The sequence below is a fragment of the Coturnix japonica genome, chromosome 7 (assembly GCF_001577835.2).
Source record: "Coturnix japonica isolate 7356 chromosome 7, Coturnix japonica 2.1, whole genome shotgun sequence".
Taxonomy (NCBI): Eukaryota; Metazoa; Chordata; class Aves; order Galliformes; family Phasianidae; genus Coturnix; species Coturnix japonica.
In genome coordinates, this window is record NC_029522.1 from 32511042 (window position 1) to 32536041 (window position 25000).

The following is a 25000-nucleotide window of genomic DNA, read 5'->3' on the forward strand; positions in this document are numbered from 1 at the left end:
CAGAGAGCACTGAATAATTTTTGGGAAGCAGCTCGGCACTGTAACTTCTCTTTACCACAGAAGAAAAATGACAATGAGGAAGGAAGTGCAGCAGAAATCTTGAACATTACCACTATTATGCAAAGAAAAAAAGAGAAAAAAAAAAGGGCTGCTAACTGTTTTCCCCTTGCTAACTGACTGGGTAGATGTGCCCTCAGATGGAAAACTTCTGATACTTGTGACTCCTTGCCACCAGAAATCACATGAGATGATCAAGGAAGAAAATCACAATAACTATATTTATACCTTCCACTGAACTTCTCAGAAATGCTGCGCCTTGACTGAAATTTCTGAGATGCTGCAATAAAAATATCAGATGCGAGACTATAGCCCAGCAGATCAATTATCATAATTGACAACGTTTTATTAATACATATTGAACTCCTAAATGTTTTGGACGTAAGATATCCCCGTGAAAATGATCCGTAGAGAGGCAGAATGCCAGATCTGGGAAAAGAATCAAGGCTGGCTTGTCTGCTGTACAGTTTAAACAAATATTTTTCATCTGGTCTGCATATTCTATGCTTTTGTACAAATTTAGCATCTGTTTGTACCTGCATATTTTAACGTAAGAGCTTTCATTAATTTATTTTTTTTTTCCTTTAAGCTTCAAAGCCACAAACATGTATATTTATACCACCGCATTGTACGGTGGTTGTAAAGCTCTGAATTAAGTCATTCTGTGCTTTAGTTTTGATTAGAATGATACAATTAGAACCTGTTATCCTACCAACTAATTACTTGTAGAATGTGACATCTGAAGAATACTACAAGATTACAAATTTAGGAATGAACTGAGAATGTACCCTGTTGATGTTATTCGCCTATCTTTAGTCAAATCATCGTCATGGAAATGGATTAATACCGGGCCAGTTTCTGTCCTCATCAAAATCTTTCTCACAAGAATGAGTAATACGAATTTTAACGCTTTGTGTATCGATAAAACTTTAATAGTGGGCTTTGATCTTCCTGCTGGCCTATCACTGGATTGGCTAACCAGCATCCATCTTCCTGAATCACCATCGATTCGGCTTCGTTTCTGGGAAATTCTCTCCCTCTCTCTCTCTTTTTTTGTTCTTTTTGGCTTTTGCCAAACCATTTCTGGGGCCCTTGTGACATTTCATTGCTTACAAGCGCAGCTAAATGGAAGATTAAAGCAGATTCTTCACTCAAACCTCAAATACTTGATTCTCTCACTTAAAAAGAGAGAGAGAGAGAAAGAGAAAGAGAGATTGTATGTTTGTGTATGTCCTCAAATAAATCATAGCATTGGGGAGAAGTCAAAAAGGTGAGAAAGAAATGTTCTGCATATTTATTTTGGCCTGTGAAAATCCTTCGGAGGGTTAAACCTTGACCAGGCTGTATGTGTGAATACCTGTTGCACAAGAACGAACAAATCAGCAGCAAGAAACCAAGTCTGACAGGCACACCAAAGCTGAAGAATCTCCACAATAAGAGTGATGGAGGTGCATCCAACCTTCTATAAATGCAATTTTAACATGCTCTGAAACCTTGTTTCATGGAAACCAACCTCAACCACGATATCAATACATAGCAAATAATTCTGCAGGTTTTGTGTGAATTTGCATGTGAATTAATCCCATTTATGTCCATAAAGGCAGGCTTTGTCAGTGCACAGAGAGTGCACAGAAGACACAACCAAATTGTAGGGGCAGAGAAGAGCTGCCCAATGTTGAAAGTTTGCTACATTTCTGTGCCACTTGATATTAATAAATGCTTTGCTTCCAATGGCAATAACAGCTCAGAAGATCTGTGTGGCGATAGATAGAAATACAGATATTAGGTCTTCTTCTGTCTTCCTTTCGTGTTTGCTGTTTCTTCCAGGTGCAGATCTCACAGTGTCTGTTAACTGATTATTTCTTTTACATACAAAAAACCCCAAACCTACCCATTTTATCACCAGGCTGCTTATTAGATTTGATATTGAGAAAAGCCCTTCATTTACTCCGAACAAATAGTTCTGTTTTCCACCACTTGCTGTAATGTTTAAAGTAAATAAGTTCTTGTGTGTCCAGTGCTGCTGAATTCATTCAGTTGCCAGAACAAAGCCATTGTATAGAGGGCCACAACAGCCCTTTTCTCTGCTTCCTTTAGACAAATCTTCCCCATTCCTGCACTGTGCTTGCTTGCTTTGTGGGCAGCTCTGTAATGTGCAAATGCTAAAAAGTGTGCATGCTTATTTCACAGAAGAAATGAAGGAAGATTATGACACTATGGGGCCTGAAGCCGCAATTCAGACCACTGGAAACAATGGTACAGGTAAGATGCTGTGTTATATGAACATCCCTTCTATTCTAAGTTGTTGAAAATTAGCTGTGCCTGAAGAGAAGTAGTGACAAAACAATTTTTCTTGCTTGCACTTTAACAGGTGGGAAACATTTACATAATTCTTCTACTTTTAGTTCATTTCTTTTGCTATTTGATAGTACTGATAGCCCTTGCTCCCCCTCCCATGCCCTGCAGTGTTTCAGCCCCTAATGTCTTTTAACTGCATCCTTGTAAGCTAATAGTTACCAGCATCATGAGGAGATGTTTTCCCAGTGAGGGTGAGCATAGGACAGTTAAAAGTAGCTGGACCAGGATGTAGGAAGCTTTTAATGAGAGAGACTGTACAAAGAGCTTGGTAATGAGGATGGGGTGCACTCGTCCTGGCAACCCCGGGTTCGCATGATGCACAGTGTAAGCTACTTCAGAGACAGAAAGCATCTTTTCAGAAAGACACGCATAAACCACTTACATAGATATACAGACACACACACTTTAAATGCATATTTATGAGATTATTATGTTTCTGGCTAATCTTTTTTTTTTCCTTTCTTTTTTTTTTCCACTTTCCACATCTCTTTCTTTCCCCTCTTCTTAGAAATCAGTACATTTTGTGGAACAAGAAAGGGGACAGAGCTATTTAGCAGGCATCATCTCTGCGCCATCTCTTTTACCCTGTAGATGAGCAAAACAGCAAAAGTTTTCTGTTACTATTTTTCAACCCAAATGAATTCAAGGGTTTACCATGTTCTTTGCAAAGGCCACAAGGCCCTCCTCTATCCTCAGCACAGCCAAATTCCATACATCACCCGGCTTTTCCTTTGCATTTTTTTCTTAGTTGCAGTTTGAGATGTAGCAGATAGGCCTTGTTGACATGGTTCAAACTGTTTTCTAATAGAAGCAAATTTCTATGCATTCCAGAATGAGATTTATTTCATAGGCAATGCCCTCTAGAAACATTACTGTAAAAGGTGGTACCTAAGCATTGCAAAGGTTTTATTACTCACACTTTCCTAATGTTGGTAACACCCACATAAAACCCCAATGCTCTTATTAAGTAACACAAGATATTTATTTTATAATTCTTGTGGGGGAAAATAATAGGAAAGTAAAACCATGTCACCCTTTTTTTTTTTTTATCCATTGTATTTATTGTGCATGAAGGAAGAATGGCACCCAGGCACAGTTTACTAATACATACATACTTAACGATGTTGCCATACAGAGCTGAACACACACACACACGGAAAGATTTCTATGCCAAGGGATGTTAATAAAGTGACAAATTGTACTTAGCAGTTGAAGAAACAGGACTTTAAAAGATGTCTGATTCAGAAATAAGACTTGATGGTTATCTGAATTAACCATTACCAGAGCCTTTGAGGTCCCCTATCAGGCTGTGTGACTTCCTTTGCACGTATTTTCCTTACCATAACAGGCCTTGACTCTTTCTTACTTGCGATGTGGTCTGCTCAAAGGGGAAAACATTGTGTCCTCTTCGCCCCTTCCCTCCCAGAATGTGATGGCCTCTTCTGTTTGTTCGACCTTGGCCTTACAGCATCCTGCTGGGATCAGAGCTGGATAGTGCAGTTCCACTCTGGGTCAGGTCATCCTGCCTGGTCTGCTTCCCCTTGCCCACCTTGGTGCACCTGGTTTTTCCAGGAGCCTTCTAGGTGTTCTGCATTTAAATGCAAAAGTTCTTTCCATCTGAAGCAGACCTACCCCAAATGTTCTGTGCAGAAGTCCCAGTCTCCTTTTTAATCAAACTATTTGCATCAATGGGTGGCTTGCTCAAATTACCCTACACAGTTGCCTGATGCTCTTGCTGGTGTTCTGTTCACATCTTTTGTCACTGAGGCGTTGAGAGCCACCTCTCTCAGTAACGACTGGTGTCTGGGTACCTGGGTTTGAACATATTTCTGTAATGCCAGCAGTCTCTGTAGTCTCTCATGAGCGATGCCAGATTATTTAGTCATATGACATCATCTGATAAACAAAGTGTCTTTGCCAGCATTTTCACTTTGAGTGAGAGATGCCAGGTTGCAAAGTTAGGAGTTGCAGCATCCTTCTTGAGAAGTATGCAATAGCACAAAACTCCCCAGGCTTGCTGCTGAGGTGCCCCAACCATCCTTTGAGGAGGAAACTGGTCATCCTTCCTGACTAGCCTGGGGAATTGTCAAAGTTTTCTTCTTCAGTCATACTACAGGCTTTGGGCCTGTCTTGACTGTCTGGGCACAATTTTTCCTTGCAGAAAGTAGGGGTATTTAAAGTGGGTATTTAATAAAGCAGCTGAGGAGGGGCAGAGACTGGGTCCAGCTAAATAAGTTCAACTGATAACTCCTGGCCACTAGCGTCCTGGATTTCCCAGTGTCCATAAAAGCCAGAGGGGTCTTCCTTCAGATGAACATGGGCTCTTCAGGGTGGGCCAAGGTGGTCTCTTTCAGCCTCATTCACATACCTCCAACTGCAAAGTTGCTGTAGGTACATGCAATAACTGTGGTGTACTTTTAGTATCAAATTCATTGCACAATGTCATTAGCAGAGAAAGAAAATAAAAGGAAAGTCTCCATTATTAAATTATTCTGCTTTTGTCAGGATGGCCACTTCTTAGTGGTACTTAAAGAAATCTTGTTATCTATGCATTAATCAGCTGCATTTTTAGAATGAGCTGCAGAAGCTTTATAGTGAAAATGTGACCATTGCAATGAAAATACTTAGTGTTTGGTCATTCGAGATTAATTTGTAAATATGTGTGGGTATTTCTGAAATGTTAACTTGGTGAAATCATGTTTGGTCTAGGTCATTTTTAATTAGTGATTTGGAAGTTGATGATCCTTGATGTCCATTCCAAACCAAGCCATTCTATAAATTTATTTGGCTTACTTTACTGTACATGTTATGGTTATTACAACTGGGATGCTTGAAGGAAATAGACTGACATATTCTCTGTAAGCAAAGAAATTCCCAGCTTTGATTACTAATATCTGAAAAGCTTCAAATAAAAATATTTTAATGTAATTTAAAGAAGGGGGAAAAAAAAAACAGCCCAACAAACCCTTGGTTGGGAGGAAACAGAAGTAAAACTTGGCAGGTTGGAGGACAGGCCGTTTTCAGACTGTAATCTGTGTGTACCAATGGGGGCCTCTCACTTCCTGGCTAATGAAGGCTGTGGTTTTATTAGCTTTGTTTGCGATTAAGGGCAGCTATCACCATCTCACAGGATGAGTTCCCACACAAAATAACTGGTCTCCAAAGCTCCTCGAACCCCTCTCTCACTTTATCTTGAAAGTTTCTAAATACCTCCAAAGATAGCTTTCCTTAATGAGTTTTATTTTTATGTGACACGGCCACATCAGCCTTTGGAGCTGAAAACATCTCTGCTCTCCAGGCTCCAATAATTAATTAAGAAAAGACTTATTGGGTGAGGTCACCCAGTGCAGATCTCACTGAGATTCTTGACTCGCAGGAGGGGATGTGCAACGTGTGTGCAGTGTCAGCCCACGAGGAATCTGGGAACATGACTTTATGCATGGAAAACAAATTAGGGCAGGGGGAAGCAAGCCTTTCCCCCAGAATTTTAGAGAGAAACCTAATGGTTATCAGATGAGCCTTTTGAGTAACACTGGGTGAGCTTCCAGTAATGTCTGAATTGACAGCAGTGTAGCTTGTGAGACACCAGACACACATGTTCACCTTTTGCTATTTACACTAATCTGCAGTGTTGCAGCACTGGTTATATTGTTTCAGTTAAGGATCTGTCAGCTTTTCAGCTAAATCCCCTTGTTTTGGGGGAGGTTATAATGTAGACATAAACATTTGCTTTAGCTCCTGGGTTGCATGCACAGACATGGGAGCTAAATAATCCAGAGAATTAGGAAACCTAGGCCAGTAATACTACAGCATCCTCCTGGGAGACTGGGAGACTGGGAAGGAAGATCCATCTTTGAGGCTGAGTGTGGGGCTGAAGCTCCCAGTACTAATTCAGGCCTTGAATTCCTTCCCTATAAACACAGTTGCAATCTCCACAAACATGCAGACTGCCTGGAAGAAGCCATGGGGCGTTCCTCCATCCTTTCTTCTTTCTGCTCCTGTATCTCTTCTCTGGAGGAAAGCACTCTTTCCCTTCTCCACAGGGAAAAGCATTTGCCAGAATAGGGCAAGGAACAAGCTTGATTTTTAGGACCAAGTGCTAAGCCAAGAGAAGAAGCAAAGATGGGGTAGCATTGGGCTAGGTGGTGTTACAACAGTTGTAGGATTTAGGCGTAGTATGGGATTTAAAAGTGGGCTTTCTGACATAAAGAGCAATACCTCAACAAAGCCAAAAACATAATCTGACACGAGGTGCACTTCAGCAACCACCATTTTGTTACATTTCTCTCTCAGCAACAAAATGGAGGCAAGGTAGATCTGGCCCTCCGTACTCACACTTCCCTTCTCTAGAAGTTGATTATTTTAGGGGAGGAAAAAAAAGGAGATATTTCTCACGCTAATCACAAATGATAACAAGAGCTACAGAAGGGCCAGGGTAGGAGAACTGGCTGTGTTGTATCAGCCCTTTATAAAATCCCTGCGATAGGAACAGAACAGAAGTTTTCTTCCACAAATGGGGTCCCATGAACTAAGCCATTTGGTCGCTGTCACTAAGATGCTGCAGAGCATTTGAGAAGCTGCTCTGCCCATATGACAAATAGGGCATATTTGTCTCAGCCGGAGGATTTGATCTTATCGGCTAAAGGGATGAGGTTTGCATAGCTGAATATCTACTGTTATCGATGACAGCGAGATCAGCTCTGCAAATCGGGCTCTTTCAGATTTCCACTTGTGCCACAGTCAGGGTTCCATCTTGGTGTGACTGCAAGTATCACCTTGCATTTGTGTAGGACACTGAAGCAAAGCATTACCTGTTTCTAGATGCTAAGGAGCTGACTTTTGTTCCATTTCCAGTAACCTTCTAGGCCCAATTCTGCTTTCCTTTTGATATAACCCTTTTGACTTCTATGAATTTACTCCATATTGCTCCCTGGCATAAGTGAGGGCAGAATCAAGCCATGTAATATTTTACTTCTGCATGTACTTTAGGACGGTTCATAGCTTTGTCTTTTTCTTATTTTACATAAGCATAAATACTTTAAAAACATAATCAGTCATGCCATTCTTCTCCTTCATGGTCAGTTAAAAACAGGTATCTGAAATTCCCTACTGCCAACTGTCTTCCAGGACTTGTAAATGAAAAAAAATCAAAGGGAAGAAACAGATCAGTTCTTTTATTTTCTGTTGGAATCATACCAGTATGTGCCTATAATGTCCCAGGGTTTTTAAGTTCTTTCCTGTATGCAGTATTCATACATGGATGAGAACAGCATATTTTTGGAAACAGGATGTGTTGTGGTTGGGAATATATTATGTTTCATGGACATTGCACGGACAATAAAAAATTGGGTTTACTATTACGGAAAACTCTTGTACAGATTGTAAGAGTGGTTTTAGGCTCAGTGTCCCAGTACTGATCTAAAACATATAGTTCCATTTGTGAAAATCTATGAAGCAGCACATTTTTAAAAACAACCTACTGTCCCACTGTTAATTACCCGGAGATTAATATTCCAAGAGAAGAAATAAAAAACATGAGGAGAATGCTGAGAGTTTTCACCATCACTGCTCTCTTAGCTTGCCCACCTTGGTGAGCAGACAGAGGCAGAACCTCGTGTGGAGGATGCTTGTGGTCTTTGCCACTTGTAAATACTGTCTCTGCAGCAGGAACTGTCATGAAGCTGAGTTTGCCAGGGTTGGGAGGATTTGAGGTCAGCTGAGCTCAGCCCTGTTAGCTGTGAATCCCCCAGGAGTCCCCCAGAAGTTGCCTAGATGAAGTGCTACCTTGCATTGCTGAGACCTCATAAACTTCTTGTGCTGCCCTGCAGAGCCTGTGTGGCTGTTAATTTAACCGCCCGGCTTTCCTTCCATCCCAGCCAGTGGAAAGCCGGCATTAATTTTATTAGGAGCTGGAGTACAACTGATGAGAGCAAGGATCCAGCCTTGGGGCTCCAGCAGGCATGCCTGTTCAGCTCTCTGGCTGAGCTGAGGCAGGATGCACTCACAACTCCTTCTTTTCCCCTTGTCTCCTTTTAGTTAAGAATGCAAATTGCACGTCGGACTTTGAGGAATATTTTGCCAAAAGGAAACTGGAGGAAGGAGATGGGCATGCAGTCAGCATAGCAGAGTACCTGCAGCGCAGCGACACAGCCATTATTTACCCCGAAGCCCCTGAGGAACTGTCTCGCCTTGGCACTCCAGAGGCCAATGGGCAAGAAGAAAACGGTGAGGCTGTAATTCATTTTTAGCCAGTATCCTGACCTCTTGCAGCTGTTGCAATTATAAATGCACTACATGCCTGGGTGTTTACCTTAAAAATTGAAGAACAGCTGCAGCGGCATGGAATTTCATGAGCAAAGATTGGGGCTGTAATTTTAGTGTATTGTGATGTTTTAGTCAGCAAATTTATATTATTTTGTGGATGAACGGAAGAGCTTGATTTAAAGCTCACTTTCAAGGGAAGGACCGCTGCCACTCTGGTTGTGAGTCTGGGAGGTGTTGAGTTTTAAACAGAGTAATACAGGGTTGACAACCCATGGCTCTGTGATTCTTTGCTTAATAATGGGGAAAGAGTCCATAAGAAGGATTTGTGCAATGGGAAAGTAGAGCTGGGCTGTAAATGGCCCTGTGATGGAGGAGCAGGGTCCGTCCCCACTCCTGTGTGGAGTGGGTCCCCATTTGCACATGGGCTCTATCCCCAAGGCACTGCAGGCCTCACGGTGCTGTCGGGTGCATGCAGGCCTGGTGTGGTTGGCGGCTGTTTGGAAGCACCATCCTCATCGGGCAGCAGATTGCAGCGATTCCTCTCATACCAGCCTGGGCAGTAAGCCCATTAGCTGCCATTGCCTCGCTGACCTTTTGGCCTGCCTCTCTCCCCCCGTCCTGGGGCGCAGACCTGCCACCTGGAACTCCAGATGCCTTCGCCCAACTGCTGACCTGCCCCTACTGCGACCGGGGATACAAGCGCCTGACGTCCCTCAAGGAGCACATCAAGTACCGCCACGAGAAGAACGAGGAGAACTTCTCATGCCCTCTCTGTAGCTACACGTTTGCCTACCGCACCCAGCTCGAGCGGCATATGGTGACACACAAGCCAGGGACAGATCAGGTGGGGGGCTGGCTTTAAGTGATTTCTTTCTGTAATAACCCCTTAGAGAAACGATATTGCTTTGATTGGCAATCATTATTAATTTTTCATGGCATTTTGAAGATGCAGATCTTTTAATGGTAATAGCTTTAATTGAGGTCTAAATGATTTTTTGATGGTCTCTTCTAATATGATTTAATAGTCTTATGTTCACGATCGAATGAGTGTGTTAATTTCTAATTTAGAAATTTTATTTGCACTTTAACTTGACTTTAGTTTCGTTTTTATGTTCCTCAAAAAGTGAATGAAACGGTAGCATTTTAATTATACATTATTAAACATCTCAGCAATTTTAATTCCATTTTTCACCTAGTTTTACTTTGCAGTTTTGCAAATAGGAGCTCAAAGGCATGCTAAAAGATCCACCAATATTTTTTCATTACTTTTTGAGTGGCCTTTTCAATCACGCAAAATTATTTGCATGTGATATAATCATTTGTTAAATAGAACCGCGCATTCTTAGAATAACTCTTCCTCCCATACGCAGAGGCTATCATTTGTGATGATTGTGCCACTAACACATGCACACGCTATCTATTGCTGGTGGATCCCAGCAGCATATCTGCAATAAATCAAAGCAGTTTCCCCTCGATGTGATGCATGTAATATTATATCAGGGCCGCATTCAGGGAAATGCTGTGTGTCTCAAACAGGTGACTGAGCTTCCTCAGTGCTCCTAACCAGACTGTCAATAGATCTTTGCCACAAAACTCCGTGTGCCACAAGGAAAACTGCTCCCTGCCTCACGAGAGAGTTACTTCTGCAGAGAGGTGTTATGGAGGGCTGTAATAGAAACTCAAATGGCGTGTTTAAAACTTAAATAAATAGATGTGTGTGCATTGTGTCAAATTATAAAGGCTCTATGCTGTATTTGTTTTCTTTAAAAGCTGAAAATCACAATCAGCTGTATTTCTCTTGGTAGGTTTTTCTCAGCATAAGGTAAATTTGGTTGCTCAAACACACATCTTCTAATCACGCAATTTTGTAATTAGCATTTTTAAGAGAACCGTATCTTTCCTTTGATCTTAAATCAATATAAAAGATTCTGGAGTGGTTTCTCATATTCTTTCCTTTCCGTGGCTTTTCTGGCAGTCAAACAGGTTTTCAAATAAGCAGTTTTTCTAACCTGATCTACTGCAAGTTTTTTGTTGTTCCCCCTACCCACCCCCCCTCACCCCCACCCCCCGGCCACCGTCTTTTTGCTTTGTATCATTCAAAACACCAGGGGAGAAAAAAAAAAGCCTCAACATTTATCCAACGTAACTGCCTGAAATTTCACATGCGAGAGCGTGCTTGTGCTGGCGCATTATGAATGGTAGCTTTGGTGTTGAAAAGTCCCCTCATTTGCTCATGGCATTTACAATTAGTAAATTAAAATGATTGTATCATATTAACAGTGGCACAACTAAAGTTTATAGTAGTCCTCGGAGGGCGATGGGGGGAGACAAAACAGCTGTTGCTGTTTGTTTATGCAACTCAGCAACATATGAGCGCGGGTCCCTCAATGGCGCGCGGCGGGCTGGGCTCTGCTTGATCTTTGAAGGTTGCTGCTGTTTGAACAAACCTCCCTGTGTCCCATGTAACACCATCTGTCTCGCCAGGAATGTGGGAAGAGGCAGCACACCCTCGCAGTTGTCATACCGTTTCGGCGCTGCCTTTTTTTTTGTATTCCCCCCCTTCTTTTTTCCCCCTCCTTCTCCTGCAATAGGCTTTTGTGTCGGTGCTGCCTGCAAAAGGCTGACCTCCTACCTTGAGCATCCAGAGCGGATGGTTGCATTATTATTATTATTATTATTATTTTTCCCCTCCAAATTCAAAGTCAGCGGGCTTTTCTTGCTTGTTGCAAAAAGCTCAGCTGCCTTTGGTTATATCTTTATGACGCTCTTAACTTCCCACCTTCCCTTACCCCTCCAAGCAGTGGCATGGAAGGCAGCAGGCGTCTGTGATTTTAAAAATATTTCCAGCAGCAGCTCACACCAAAGACAGTCTCTTCTGCTTGATAATGAATTAAATCTTACACAAAATGCCACTAACTGCAGCGTTTCTGTCTTTTCTATGCACGCAGTAAACAGAATTTTTAAACAAGCAGAGCCCCACATGTTCAGGATCTGCTAGGAATATTAAGAACCACAAATCTTCTAATAAAACAGTTTCTCTCATTGTAAGATACCTTAAAGCAACACATTTCTGATGAGAGACCTAGGAAATAATTCTAAAGCAAATATCGAATGCTCATGTGAAAGTACATTCTCATTTGTTTCGGTTTACTGCCAACATTTTGATTTTTATTGCAGTGCTGATGAGACAAATAAATGTACATGCAGACCTTTTGGTCTGCTTGATAAATTCAGAGCCACATTAATTTTGTTTTTGTTTTTAAGTTAAAAATTCATGGTTTCTCTTGCATAAAATTCACATCGGTGTGTTATTTTTTTTTCCCTCCCAGCACCAAATGCTGACCCAAGGAGCAGGCAATCGCAAGTTCAAATGCACTGAGTGTGGCAAGGCCTTCAAATATAAACACCATCTGAAGGAACACCTGCGAATTCACAGTGGTAAGTAGCGGAGGTGCTGGTGTGCTCATTTGCATTTTGTTTAATTAGCTGAGTTTTAAAGACTGCTTAAAATTTACACAGTTCTGCTTCTGGCTTCTTGGAGCTACCAAGGTATTTTATAAATGATATCTGAGCCATCCTCATTTATCATGCTGTTAATACCAGGGTCCTGCTGAAAGATTTGGAAATAGTAAGGCTTCTTGTAAATAATATTACATTGTTTGTTCAGCACTTTGAGTTCAGAACCATTCACTCCTTTCTATTCAGTCAGATCCTGAAGAGTCCATTGTACTTTTCCATAACAAAAAGTTCCCAGCAGTGAGATACAACTCTTATTCTGAGATAAGGAGTAAGTGCAAAACATCTCACATTGAATGAATTGTGCATTTTGGTTCTTCTGCTTGACCTGAAATGCTACCAGGCTCTGCTCAGGCACCAATCCCCACCTGTGCAGATGTGATTGTAAATTCAGGACTCATACAGTTTCTCATACAGTGCTCAGTTTCAGTGCAACTCGATTCCTCTGTGAAAGAAAAAAAGAAAAAGAAAAAAAAAAGACAAAACAAATCAAATTTGAGCAGTCTGGATTTGATTTGACTGTGTTAACCACAGGGCACTTACCTGTGACTGCAACGGTCTGTCTGGAGCCAAGCTAACACCTTGGCAGCTACTGCCAGGCTGGAGAGACTGTGGTTCCAAACTGACCTCAAGGCCTGTGAAGAAGAGGGGAAAGCAGTGGTGGTACATGGCTGTACGCAGAGAACGGATATTTTCCTCAGTGTTAATCAGTGGATATACAGATGATCGGCTTGGTATCAAATGCAATCACTTGCAATTATAACAGCAACAATGATAATTAACATTTGGTTTTAATTATCATTTTAGGTGAAAAACCATATGAGTGCCCAAACTGCAAGAAACGTTTCTCCCATTCTGGCTCCTACAGTTCGCACATCAGCAGCAAGAAGTGTATCGGTTTAATCTCTGTAAATGGCAGAATGAGAAACAATATCAAGACGGGTTCTTCTCCTAATTCTGTATCTTCCTCTCCTACTAATTCAGCCATTACACAGCTGAGAAACAAGCTGGAGAATGGCAAACCACTTAGTATGTCTGAGCAAACAGGCCTACTGAAAATTAAAACAGAACCACTAGATTTCAATGAATATAAGGTTCTTATGGCCTCACATGGGTTTAGTGCAACTAGTCCTTTTATGAATGGTGGACTTGGAGCAACCAGCCCCTTAGGAGTTCACACTTCTGCTCAAAGTCCGATGCAGCACTTAGGTGTAGGGATGGAAGCACCATTACTTGGCTTTCCTGCAGTAGGCAGTAATTTAAGTGAGGTGCAGAAGGTCCTACAGATTGTGGACAACACAGTTTCCAGGCAGAAAATGGACTGCAAGGCTGAAGAGATCTCCAAGTTGAAGGTTTATCATATGAAGGATTCATGCCCTCAAGCAGAGGAACAAGGAGTTACCTCCCCCAATATTCCCCCCGTGGGTCTTCCAGTAGTAAGTCATAATGGTGCCACTAAAAGTATTATTGACTATACGTTAGAGAAAGTCAATGAAGCCAAAGCTTGCCTCCAGAGCTTAACCACAGACTCAAGGAGACAGCTCAATAACATTAAAAAAGAGAAGCTGCGAACCCTAATAGACTTGGTAACTGAAGATAAGATGATAGAGAACCATAACGTTTCCACTCCATTTTCATGCCAGTTCTGTAAGGAAAGCTTTCCTGGTCCCATTCCGTTGCATCAGCATGAGCGTTACCTGTGTAAAATGAACGAAGAGATCAAGGCAGTCCTTCAGCCTCACGAGAACATGGTTCCCAACAAACCTGGAGTGTTTGATAAGCAAACCCTCTTGCTGTCATCAGTACTTTCTGAGAAAGGAATGACTAGCCCCATCAACCCATACAAGGACCACATGTCTGTACTTAAAGCATATTATGCTATGAATATGGAACCCAATTCTGATGAACTACTGAAAATTTCCATTGCTGTTGGCCTTCCTCAGGAATTCGTGAAGGAATGGTTTGAACAAAGAAAAGTCTACCAGTACTCAAGTTCCAGGTCACCATCACTGGAAAGGACCAGTGCCAAGGTGGCGCTGGCTGCCACCAACAACACTCCCACTAAAGACTCTTTGTCAGCCAGATCTCCAATAAAGCCTGTGGACTCTATAACTTCACCATCTATAGCTGAACTCCATAACAGTGTTACTAATTGTGATACTCCTCTCAGGCTAACAAAACCTCCTCATTTTACCAATATGAAACCAGTTGATAAATTGGACCACTCTAGGAGCAATACTCCTTCTCCTTTAAATCTTTCTTCCACATCTTCTAAAAACTCCCACAGTAGTTCTTACACTCCAAACAGTTTCTCTTCCGAGGAGCTTCAGGCTGAGCCTTTGGACTTGTCTTTACCAAAACAGATGAAGGAACCCAAAAGTATTATAGCCACAAAGAACAAAACAAAAGCTAATAGTGTAAATTTAGAACACAACAGTGTTTCTTCATCATCTGAAAACTCAGATGAGCCACTGAACTTGACTTTTATCAAGAAGGAGTTTTCTAATTCAAATAATCTGGATAAAAGCACTAACCCAGTATTTGGTATGAACCCATTCAGTGCCAAACCTTTATACACAACACTTCCACCACAAAGCGCATTTCCCCCAGCCACTTTTATGCCACCAGTCCAGACCAGTATTCCTGGGCTGCGACCATACCCAGGACTAGATCAGATGAGCTTCCTACCACATATGGCCTACACTTACCCAACTGGAGCAGCTACTTTTGCTGATATGCAGCAAAGGAGAAAGTACCAGCGGAAACAAGGATTTCAGGTAAATTGTTGTGAACGTTAACTTTTGAAAGGCTAAAATGTAGTACTTTGTGATATGTGCTCCTGCGGAAGGAAAAAAAGAAGCCTGAAATTATATTATTTCCAACAAAATTAGCACAATTGATTTTAGTCTGAGGTTGTGACAATGCAGTGGGGCGGGAAAATAAATTGAAACTACCAAACTTCCGCTTGCTTTCAGAAACAGTATCAATACCTTTGAATAGGTATAATGCTTTAATTTGTTAAAAGGCTACAGTTGTAACAGTTATTCCTTGCTAGAATCATATCTGCTAGTCATCTGGAAAAGCTTCAGCAAAAACAAACAAACAAACAATAAAACCCCACAGATTAACTGAAATTATTTGGAGAGGTAGCAGCTGGGAGCCTTAATCACAGGATCATTAAGGCTAGAAAAGCCCTTTAGGATCACCCAGTCCAACCTCAACCCATCCCACCATGTCCACTGACCAAGTCCCTCAGTGTCGCATCTCCACAGGTCTTGAACCCCTCCAGGAATGGTGACTGCACCACCTCCCTGGGCAGTTTGTGCCAATGCATCGCTGCTCTTTCAGAGAATAAATGTTTCCTAATATCCAACTCCAACTTCCCCTGATGCAACTTAAGGCCACTCCCTCTTATTCTATAACTGTTTCCTGGGAGCAGAGGCTGATGCCCACCTCCCTACAGCCTCCTTTCAGGAAGATGGAGGGAGCAATGAAGTCTCCTCTGAGCCTCCTTTTCTCCAGACTGAACAATCCCAGCTCCCTCAGGTGATCCCCATAAGACTTGTTCTCCAGACCCTTCACAGCATCACTGCCCTTCTCCAGACACACTCCAGGACTTCAATGTCTTTCTTGTAGTGAGGGGCCTCACCAGCACCAAGCACATGATGATGTGATGTGATGATCATCTCCTGCTGGTACAAGGCAGGATGCCATTGGCCTTCTTGGCCACCTGGGCAGGCAGTGTCTTTTTGTGGGCATGTAGTGTGGGTTAGAACTTCTTGTCTGAGCAAAGCCTTTAATTCTTTTCTCAAGTGATCCATACATGTGTAGTAAAGGATTTTGCTGCTTGCATGCCTATAGCAAAGAGCTGCTCTACAGAAGGTCACCTATTTTTTGACCTTTTTTTTTTCTTTTTTTCTGTGTGTATTCAGATGTAATGTTCAGAATGTAGTTAAATGAGATTAACTGATTATAGATTAATAATTTTCTTTTACATTTGTGCATGTTCCCCTATGTCCTATTATGGTCTATAAGTAATTTTACTGACTAGTAAATGTTTTATAGTTTCAAATGTGAAAATCAGGTATGGTTTTACATTACAGGCTGTAATCCCTCTTTGCACAATAGGAGCATAAATAGCACTGCACCTCCATAACAGCTGTTCCACTATTCCAATTTACAGTACATCTGCCCTCTTTGTAAATGTATTTAAGCCTATTTAATCTTCTCTAATATTAATTAGTGCAAACCTAGTCTAAGAAAACTGAACTGTGTGATAGCAAATGGAAATGTATGTTATCATGCAAGTTTGCACTCTCTTTGGATCAAGACAAAATAAATATCAAGAAATTTAATAATTTACTGATCCACATTCATTATTGCTTAATGCTGAAGGCTGTTTTAACATAGATAGAACATTGATAAAAAGTGTTATTAATATTCCCTATTTCAAATTACAAAATTAAATATAAAAATATAGCTTGAGGCCTTTAGTCGGGAGACATACATTTAAATGGATTGCATAATAATAACATTTGTACCTAAATATAAAATTCAATTAGGCCCTTTCTACAGATGCAGAATATCTCCAAGTTTCAGTGTTTGGAAAGGAATGATCACTCAGCTGTTGCTTACACTTACCCCTGGGTAGTATCAGAATAACTTTTATTGTCCACAAAGAGCCTCCCCTTTGCATTTTCCACTCTTTGAAAATATTTAGCAACTATATGACAAACATTCTTTGCTTGTGTAAATCCTATTGTTACAGAGTGCTCAAAGACAGAAAGTTTTGGATGCTGATTCAAGACAGGTGTTTGAGGCTCCTTATTACCTGCATAGGTTCCATCAGCTAGAGTGTCATTACCATGACAGGATCCTGAGCTCAGGCAGACCATAAGCATCCCCAGGCACTATTTTAGCTTTTGCTGTGTGGCTGTGGACATGGGTATCACTGATGGTTGTCCTCTCACAGGGAGACTTGCTTGATGGAACCCCAGACTACATGTCCGGCCTCGACGACATGACAGACTCCGACTCCTGTCTGTCCCGAAAGAAGATCAAGAAGACGGAAAGTGGCATGTATGCGTGTGACTTATGTGACAAGACATTCCAGAAGAGCAGTTCCCTGCTGCGACACAAATACGAGCACACAGGTATGTGTGTTAATGCCCTTCTCTGCATTTGATGTGCACAGTGTATGGGTTGTCATAAGCTGAGGTTTTCAGCAGGCAAGGTGTGATGTCTTTTCCTCAGTTTGATGTTTATTTTCTTTTTAGCATGGTAAGGGACTGTTGAATTACATGATTGTGTCCTGGTGTCTGCAGACTTTGGGGTGAATCTGGCTAGCTGCGGATAGAGTGGCTATCGTGGCTCTCAGTGTCTTGCAGGGCAAGGTCTCACACTGTCACACACACAAAAAAGCAGGCTGTAGTGCTCAGAAAGAAGCATAGCTTGGTTGACACGAGTCTGGCAGGGGAAGGAATAGTGACATCAAATTCCTTGTTTCTTAGACGCTATCAGACCCTGTGCCATTTAATCCAGTAGAAAAACTCCCACTGACATTAGCAGTGTGAGGGCTCACGCTGGCCCAGCTATCTGACAGCAAACAGGTCACAGAGGCTCTCACTGTGATTTTGCGTGCCAGCAGAGGAGGCAGGTTGCATTTCGCTTTTTCACTTCTCAGTTAATGCTTGGGGAAGGTTTCCGTCCTTCCCAAGCGGGAACTGAATTTGTCTAGTTAATGGAAGCTTGCCAAGTCTCTGAGGACTGTCAGCTTAGGAAATATTTTGGGTTGAGAAAGACCCACCATCACACCTATGCTGGCTGTGGTCCTCCTTGCAGACAGCGCTCCCTTCCTCAGCATGTTTCTGTGAGGGGAGAGCAGGACCGGAGCTCCCCAAATAATGGAGATATCAAGTTATGCTGGACAAAGGGAATGTGAGTTATCACTTGAGTTATTGTGCAGCAGGACATAAACCAAACTGCAAGTTAGAAAGAGCTTACTCAGGAGGAAACTTTCCTTAACTTTGAAAGCTGAGTCCCACTTCAGGAAATGAAGCAAGTCACATCATCCTTCAATCTCACCATGTGACGGTAAAAACCTTATACCTCTATTAATACATCTTCCAGGCTGTGCATAACCATTTGGCATTTCACGTATGAAAAATTTGCAGTTCAAAAGTGGACTGTGCCTTTAAAGAATTCTTTGCTTTGTTATTTTTCCTTCTCATACTTTTCTTCCAAATTTTAGGCTAATCCCATACAGGAAAATAAAAAAGGAAGTTAAAATACATGTGAGATTAGGAAAGAAAATTAAAGGTAACATTTTGGACTAGATCAGCTAGTTCGTTGGTGGAATGTGCTTCCCACCACATTATTCAGATCAAATTGTTTATTCAGTAGAAGAAGCTTTGAAGGCTTTACGTTCCTGCACCTTTCCTCTCCTGAATGATTTTATTACAGCCATCTGCAAGCATTATGGTGTACTACACTACTACCATAAAGCTCTTATGTTAGAACTGGCCTTCATATATGTTGGGATCTGGACATATGGTAGAATCCCATAAAGTTGGTAGTCCATAAGGTCGACAGACATATGGTTGAAAGGCTGAAAATTTGACAAGCTGAAATGTGTGCAATCACCTTGATTTGCAAAATAAACTGCATTTGTAAAAGCAAAAATATGTTCCGGTCCTTAACAAGCACAGGAACCTACTGCCTTGAAAAACATCCCACGGCTATGATTTGGGGACTCTTCTCCCTCTTCTTTCTGTCCCTTCCAGCGTCTTGGCTGAATGTCTGTCAATTTGATGGGACTTGGCCTTATGATCCAGAACGTATATATAGTGTCACATTTAATGCGCTAGAACTATAGCACATTACCAAGCTCTGGGGTGGCATTTAGAGACAGGAAGGATGGTCTTGTGGCAAAAGCACAGGCTGAGAGATCTGAGTTCTCGTCTGCCTTGCCACAAACTTCCTCTGTGAATTTTAGCAAATTGCTTCATTTTTCTCTCACCTTTGTCTATCTTTGTAGCAGAGGGAAATGATACCAGCCTACCTCTCTGGGGTGTTGTAATTCTTCATTCACGCGGGTTGAAATCCTCCAATGGAACTCGCTGTGTAAAGCGTGAAGTATTATTAAGGATGCATTTTCCTTTCTGGAGGCTCCACACATCATCCTAGCGTTAGGTAGGGGTGGCTGGGAGCTCTGAAGACCTTGGCTGGGCTAGCCTCCATAACTCATTCACAGCCTTCAGGAAGCACACGGTAGTGGGACTTTTGCTAATGGTTTAGCATGAATCTTAAGTGGATTTCAAATTAATGTGATCGTTTTGGAAAAAGCTCGTGAATTCTTTAATAATGTGCAAAACTGCAGTCCACATCAAATGCAAGGAACCAAAACGAAAGTGATATCATCTTCTGCGTTTGGGGTCACTGTGAGAGGAGGCTCTGATTTTCCAGTCAACCTTTTGAAGCTTAAAAAGGTGACAAAGCTTCTCTTCCGAATGCGTTCTGTTTTCTGACCAGCTGATCACGACCCATTGTTACTTCACTAAAAACATATTTTAGGAGAAATTGGAGCCCTTCCTGTTTATCCTGGAGAAGCACAAGCAATGGGTTATCATGAAGTCCTTTTTCCTAGGTTAAGAATCTCTCTCTCTATATATTTTTCCTTCTATGTGAGCAATCAGATTTGTGTTTGTGACCACTTTTATGCTCCACACACCTACTGCAACCCATGCTGGTGTTAGAGGAGTTGAACATAGAGGCATACAATCCTGCCATGCAGCCATTCAGGATTTACCTCAGATAAATTTTTTAGGGCAAAAAGAAACGTTGACATGCAAAACTAAAAGAGATGCCCAAATTATGTGCTTACTGACTATTGCAAAGGACAAAATTGGGAACACTGTAGGTGGAGCCGAGTTTCCTTGCCAGGGCAAGAAGGGTAAAGATTTGGCAGCGCTTTGTCAGCCCAAGAGCTTCTAATAGGACCATGTGGCCACAGATCAAGGAGCTCTCCATGATCAGCTCTGTATGCTGTGCCTGCCACAGCTTGAGCACAGTGGAAAATGGGGTCCAAATTTTGCAATCCATAATTTGTAATTTGTGCAGTATTAGCAGTGTTCTGTAATAGCTTCTAACTTCATGTGGAGAAGGAAAATTTATTGAGTTACTGCAATGAGTGAATTGCATTGGTTCTGGTTGATTTGAATTTTAGTGTGGAGGCCAGTGCTTGCTGCGGGACCAAAGTCTGCCAAGTTAATTTTGGGATGCCATGTAATTTAAAGAGAAGTTATGTGTCCATGTTAGAGTTTGAGATTCACAAGATCCTATTTCGTTAGAACCAGATGATGCACTGCTGTAATTAGGGTGTAGGCCATGGTAAGCAGCACAGGAAATCGGTGCTCAAATTATTTTCCTGTGGAGCCTCACAAACCCATCCCAACTTTGGTCACACTGAAATCAGTTGAGCAGATACTGCTTCATTTGCATGTGTGTAATCTTAGATTTCTGCAAGCTGCTTAGCACAGAGTTCAAGACACTTTCCTGCTGCAGCGGGTAAGCGAGCAGGAGAGCAAACAGCGTACAGCACCTCCATGTGCAGAAATATCCTGGCTTCTGGAGAGCAAGCCAGTCTGCTGCGTGTGGGGAAAGCTGACTCAGGAGCAAGGCAAAGGTTAGCATTTGTTCTGCATCCTCACACCCGTGTCTCCGTACCCCAGCAAAGGCTTTATCGGCACTTCACAAGGGAACTTGCAGCCCGCCTGCTCCACAACAAAACCTGGAAATGGTTTTTCAGAATCCTACCTAGAAATTTTAAATCCTTTCATTGTTGTTCTATATTACATCATATTCTATTTTATTACTTGTGTGGGCTGTTGAGGGCCTCATAGCTGTGCGAGTGCTTTCATCCTTTCCATTTCCACTGTATATTTTATTAAGACCTCTTTTTTATTTTTGTAGCTTTCATGCTGATGCAAGCACTAGTTTTATTTCCAGATTGATTCTGTAAACTAAATATTGTTCTTGAGCCTGGTAGCAAATCAGCTTTCTCTGGCTAGTATTTTGAATTCCCAGCTCAGGAGTTTTCTTTATTTAGAGCTTGATTCATAAAAAATGTACATGCTATTTAAAGGTTATTTTTTCTTGTTTTACTCTGATACAAGTTTAGATTTCCCTATTTTACACTCAAATAAAGAAAAAAAGAAAAAAAAAAGAAGGGATATATTCAGAGCTTGTGAAATCTGTTCTGTAGACAAAGTCTCCTATTCAAAATAGAACAGGTGCAGCTTGAGCAATTATATATAAATTGCCTTTATCTTGCACCTTTGACCACTTCGCTGTGCTATGGACGCTAATCCAGCTCCACTGGGACCACATCTAACATCCAAACCCCCAAGCAGCTTCAAAGAACTGCCTTTAAAAAATATAAACAAGCTGTCACAAAAATGTTTCCTTCTTCCCTCCAAAGAGTGAGATTTTGATGGGCCCCCCTCCCGTAGCAAAAATACCCATTTGCTTTAGGCAGAGGATTGGTGATATTTAGTCTGGGACTGGTGACAGTTTATGATCTGATGCCTTATGACTTTTATACCAATGCAAATGGGAAACGTGTAGCCTTTTGGTCACATGCTTTTAGCCCTGTAAGGATGAGAGATACTTGCTGTTAGACATTATTTACATATTTATTTGCTTTACTTTAAGATTTTAGAGGCTTTGAGAAGCAATTGGTTGTAATTTCCCCTCTGTAACCTGAGCACAGGCCTCTGTGGGAATCTCTTTTTGCAGATGGTAAAATGCAAAAAAATCCAAGCATTTCCTTTAGGTATTAGAGGCGGATTTATCACCTAGTTTCACTGCAAAATGTGTGTGCATCAGACATCCACCTGATGACACAGAAGTGTTTCGTGAGCCCTCCTGCAAACTGCCTTGGGTAACACTCTCCTTGGCTCCATCCCCTACAGATGACATAGGTCACCTCAGATGGGACTGAGCAAAACTTTTAGGGAGGGATGATCAAGTCTGCTTCTTTTTGACCCATCTCTATTCCACTGCTGTTCTGATGCTGAATGATGGCACTCTTGTTGGGTGCAACAGAGACTGTCTACAAGGTCCCCATCCACCTGCAATGGGATGCTTCTCCCCATCTGCCTACAACTATAGACCTCTCTCCATCCCTAGTGTAAATCACCTCACTGCAGCTTTATTTTATGGCCTACTAATGCATTGTAGGGATTAGGTACCTCTCCTAAATGGCTGAAATACTGTGTTTTGAGCATGGGAAAAAAAAAATAAAAAAATTCTTCTGCAAATGTTCAGAAACGTGATACATCTAAAAACATATTTCAATTAGTGTTGTAACAGCTGCATGCTGTGCACTGCTAAGGTATGTTGTGTGGTATCTGAACAAAGAACTTTGCTCAAGCTGTCATGTTCCCTCAAATCAAAACTAGACAGTTCTTAATACGGATGTGGTAGACTAAATAGCTCTAATACAGCCTTTTTAGTGACAATATAAGTTAATACAAAAACATGAGGTATTTTAATCTTCTGTCTTCTGAATTAAGTTGTAAAATATAGATGATTACCTATGCCAGGGAAGCCCTAGGTAGCAACAGCAGGAGTGCAGTCCTTGGTGAACATCATAGAGTCTTGTGCAAAGAGTGAGGAAAGCAGGTAAAGAAAGAGGGATGAACATGTGGCCTCACTGGATGGTGGCTGGGAAGCAGGCTTCCATTTGAGGAGAGGAAAAGCACTGGGCAGCTGGTTGGAAGGAAGGGTGAAGATGGAGAAATGTGGGCTGAGAAGGGTGTGTGGTGATATTAAAAGGAAATCTGAAGTAGCGGAGAAGGAGTGACATTGAGGAGAAGTAAAAGAGCTCCCACAGCAACCAGGGCTTTCTCCTGGCAGCTCTGGTCTTCAGGGACCGCTTAGATCAAGGCCGCTTTGGGATTTTTAGCTAATTTGAGTAACTGACTTGATGGTGCTAAAATCTCCTGAGCTCAGGCTGGGATTTCCCCATTGGAACAAAGGTAGTGCTCGGAGTCATAGGACAGCTGCTGCTGGCCCTGGGTTTGGTGCAAGGCCAGAGTCATGTATAGCTCCAAGGCCCAGACCTGTCTTGTGACCAACAGGTAACACTGGCAGAAGTGCATGTTAGGAAACAGATCACAAAAGCAATACTGCAGTAACTCAATATGGAGAGCATGGGTTTTAACTTTTCTGTAAAAGGCAGGGGGGAAAAACTAAAACCCAAGAAAATCTGCATGGATGCAAATGCAGAAAGTCTCATACAAATAAATGTTGTTTAAGTCCCAGTTTCCAGGCATCCACCACTTTCCCTGTCACTTAGGTTTTTCTATCTGTGGTTTCTCCTGTATTTTCCCCCCTGCCAGATCTCCCCTTCATTTCAGAACATACCATTTTTGGCTTCCTCGAGCATTCGTTAATCACACCTTATTAAATGTGAACTTTCACAGTGGGACCCGAGGGTAGCTGTGACTAGATCGGGCAAAAAAATTAATATATTCCCTGCTATTCACTCTTCTCAACTTTGCCATGGAAGTGAAATTATTTTATGCCCGACTGTTTCTGCTTTCAAGTCCCAGCGGTGACTGCAGGCACATCCAACTCATAAAGGGGTTATCCTGGAAGTCAAGATCCTTCAGTAGTATGGAAACTTCCTGCTGGATTTTCTTCTCGGCCAGTGATGGCCTGCTGTCTGCCCAGCCCTCAGCTCTTGGCTGGAGGCCTCTTGCTGACTGCCCACCCTACTTCGCCATTGCCCCTCCTCTTGCATGGCTGGAAATGCATTCCTCTGGCCAATCATCCAGTCATGATTCTCACTCTCTCTCCCTGCTCTGGCTTCTTATGAGAATTAAGCTTGTACATCTGACAGGATGGGAGGGGTCTTGTGTGAAGTTTATTCCTGTTCTGGTCACATGCCATGTTAGCTAAGTATGATAAATATTCCAGAGGAGACAGGCCACTTCACTACTAACTTTCTACCGATTGGCTCTAACACCGAGACATGCAACACAAGGCTTTCCATCTCAGACATTGAATAGTGCATTTTTATACATGTAAAAGTAGCATGAAACATAAAGAAATGACCAGTTGGCATTGTGTCTTGTTTGCATAGCTGAACCGCCCTGGAGCACACGGTTGAGTGACACCGAGATTATAAATTGACATTTTGAAATGAAAAAAATCTGGCTGAAAGTACTGATGTTTGACTTTATTTTTTGCCTTCTGCAATCTAAGTTTGGTGATCGGTCTTCACTAATTCCAATCTTTGCACCATATGTTATGTCTGGATATCTCACGGTTGCATCATGCTTTGCTGAGTTTTGTCGTGTGGCATCATGCTGACAAGTATTTTTTGTCAGCTCTATTTTGGAATTAAGCTTTCAGTATGGCAGTTCTGGAAGGTGTTGAAGGCATTCCTGTGCTATTTGTGGCCTGGGATCAACCAGATGTGTTTAGGCTTGGCACTGGTTTTGAGTTTCAAACATTGGTTTGAAACTGCCTGAAATGCCAAAGGAAATACTGTTTTCTGCAGCTTAACACTGCTTTAGCACTCAGTGAGTGGCTGACAACATTTTATTTAGAAACCCTTCTGCTCCTGTGGCAGATGTATATATTTGTATTGCTCACAAGGGGAGAGATGTCTTTCAGTCCTTGAGGTGGATGGAGGGGCCTTCTTCCCCCACACATGGGTGTGAGGAGTAGAGGCTGCGGTGCTCCCACGTCTAAATGGGTTGGTGTGGCTTCAGCCTTCTTCCTCCTTGATTGACTC

General features: G+C 41.9%; 1 protein-coding gene across 1 annotated transcript in view; it reads left to right on the plus strand.

Annotated features, from left to right (window-relative positions):
• The window catches only part of ZEB2 (zinc finger E-box binding homeobox 2), a 107974-nt gene that overhangs the window by 80332 nt on the left and 2642 nt on the right, over positions 1-25000 (plus strand). The window contains 6 exon segments of the mRNA XM_015869266.2: positions 2248-2319; positions 8452-8640; positions 9309-9523; positions 12009-12117; positions 13003-14972; positions 17168-17348. Coding sequence (XP_015724752.1) covers positions 2248-2319; positions 8452-8640; positions 9309-9523; positions 12009-12117; positions 13003-14972; positions 17168-17348 — 2736 coding nt within the window.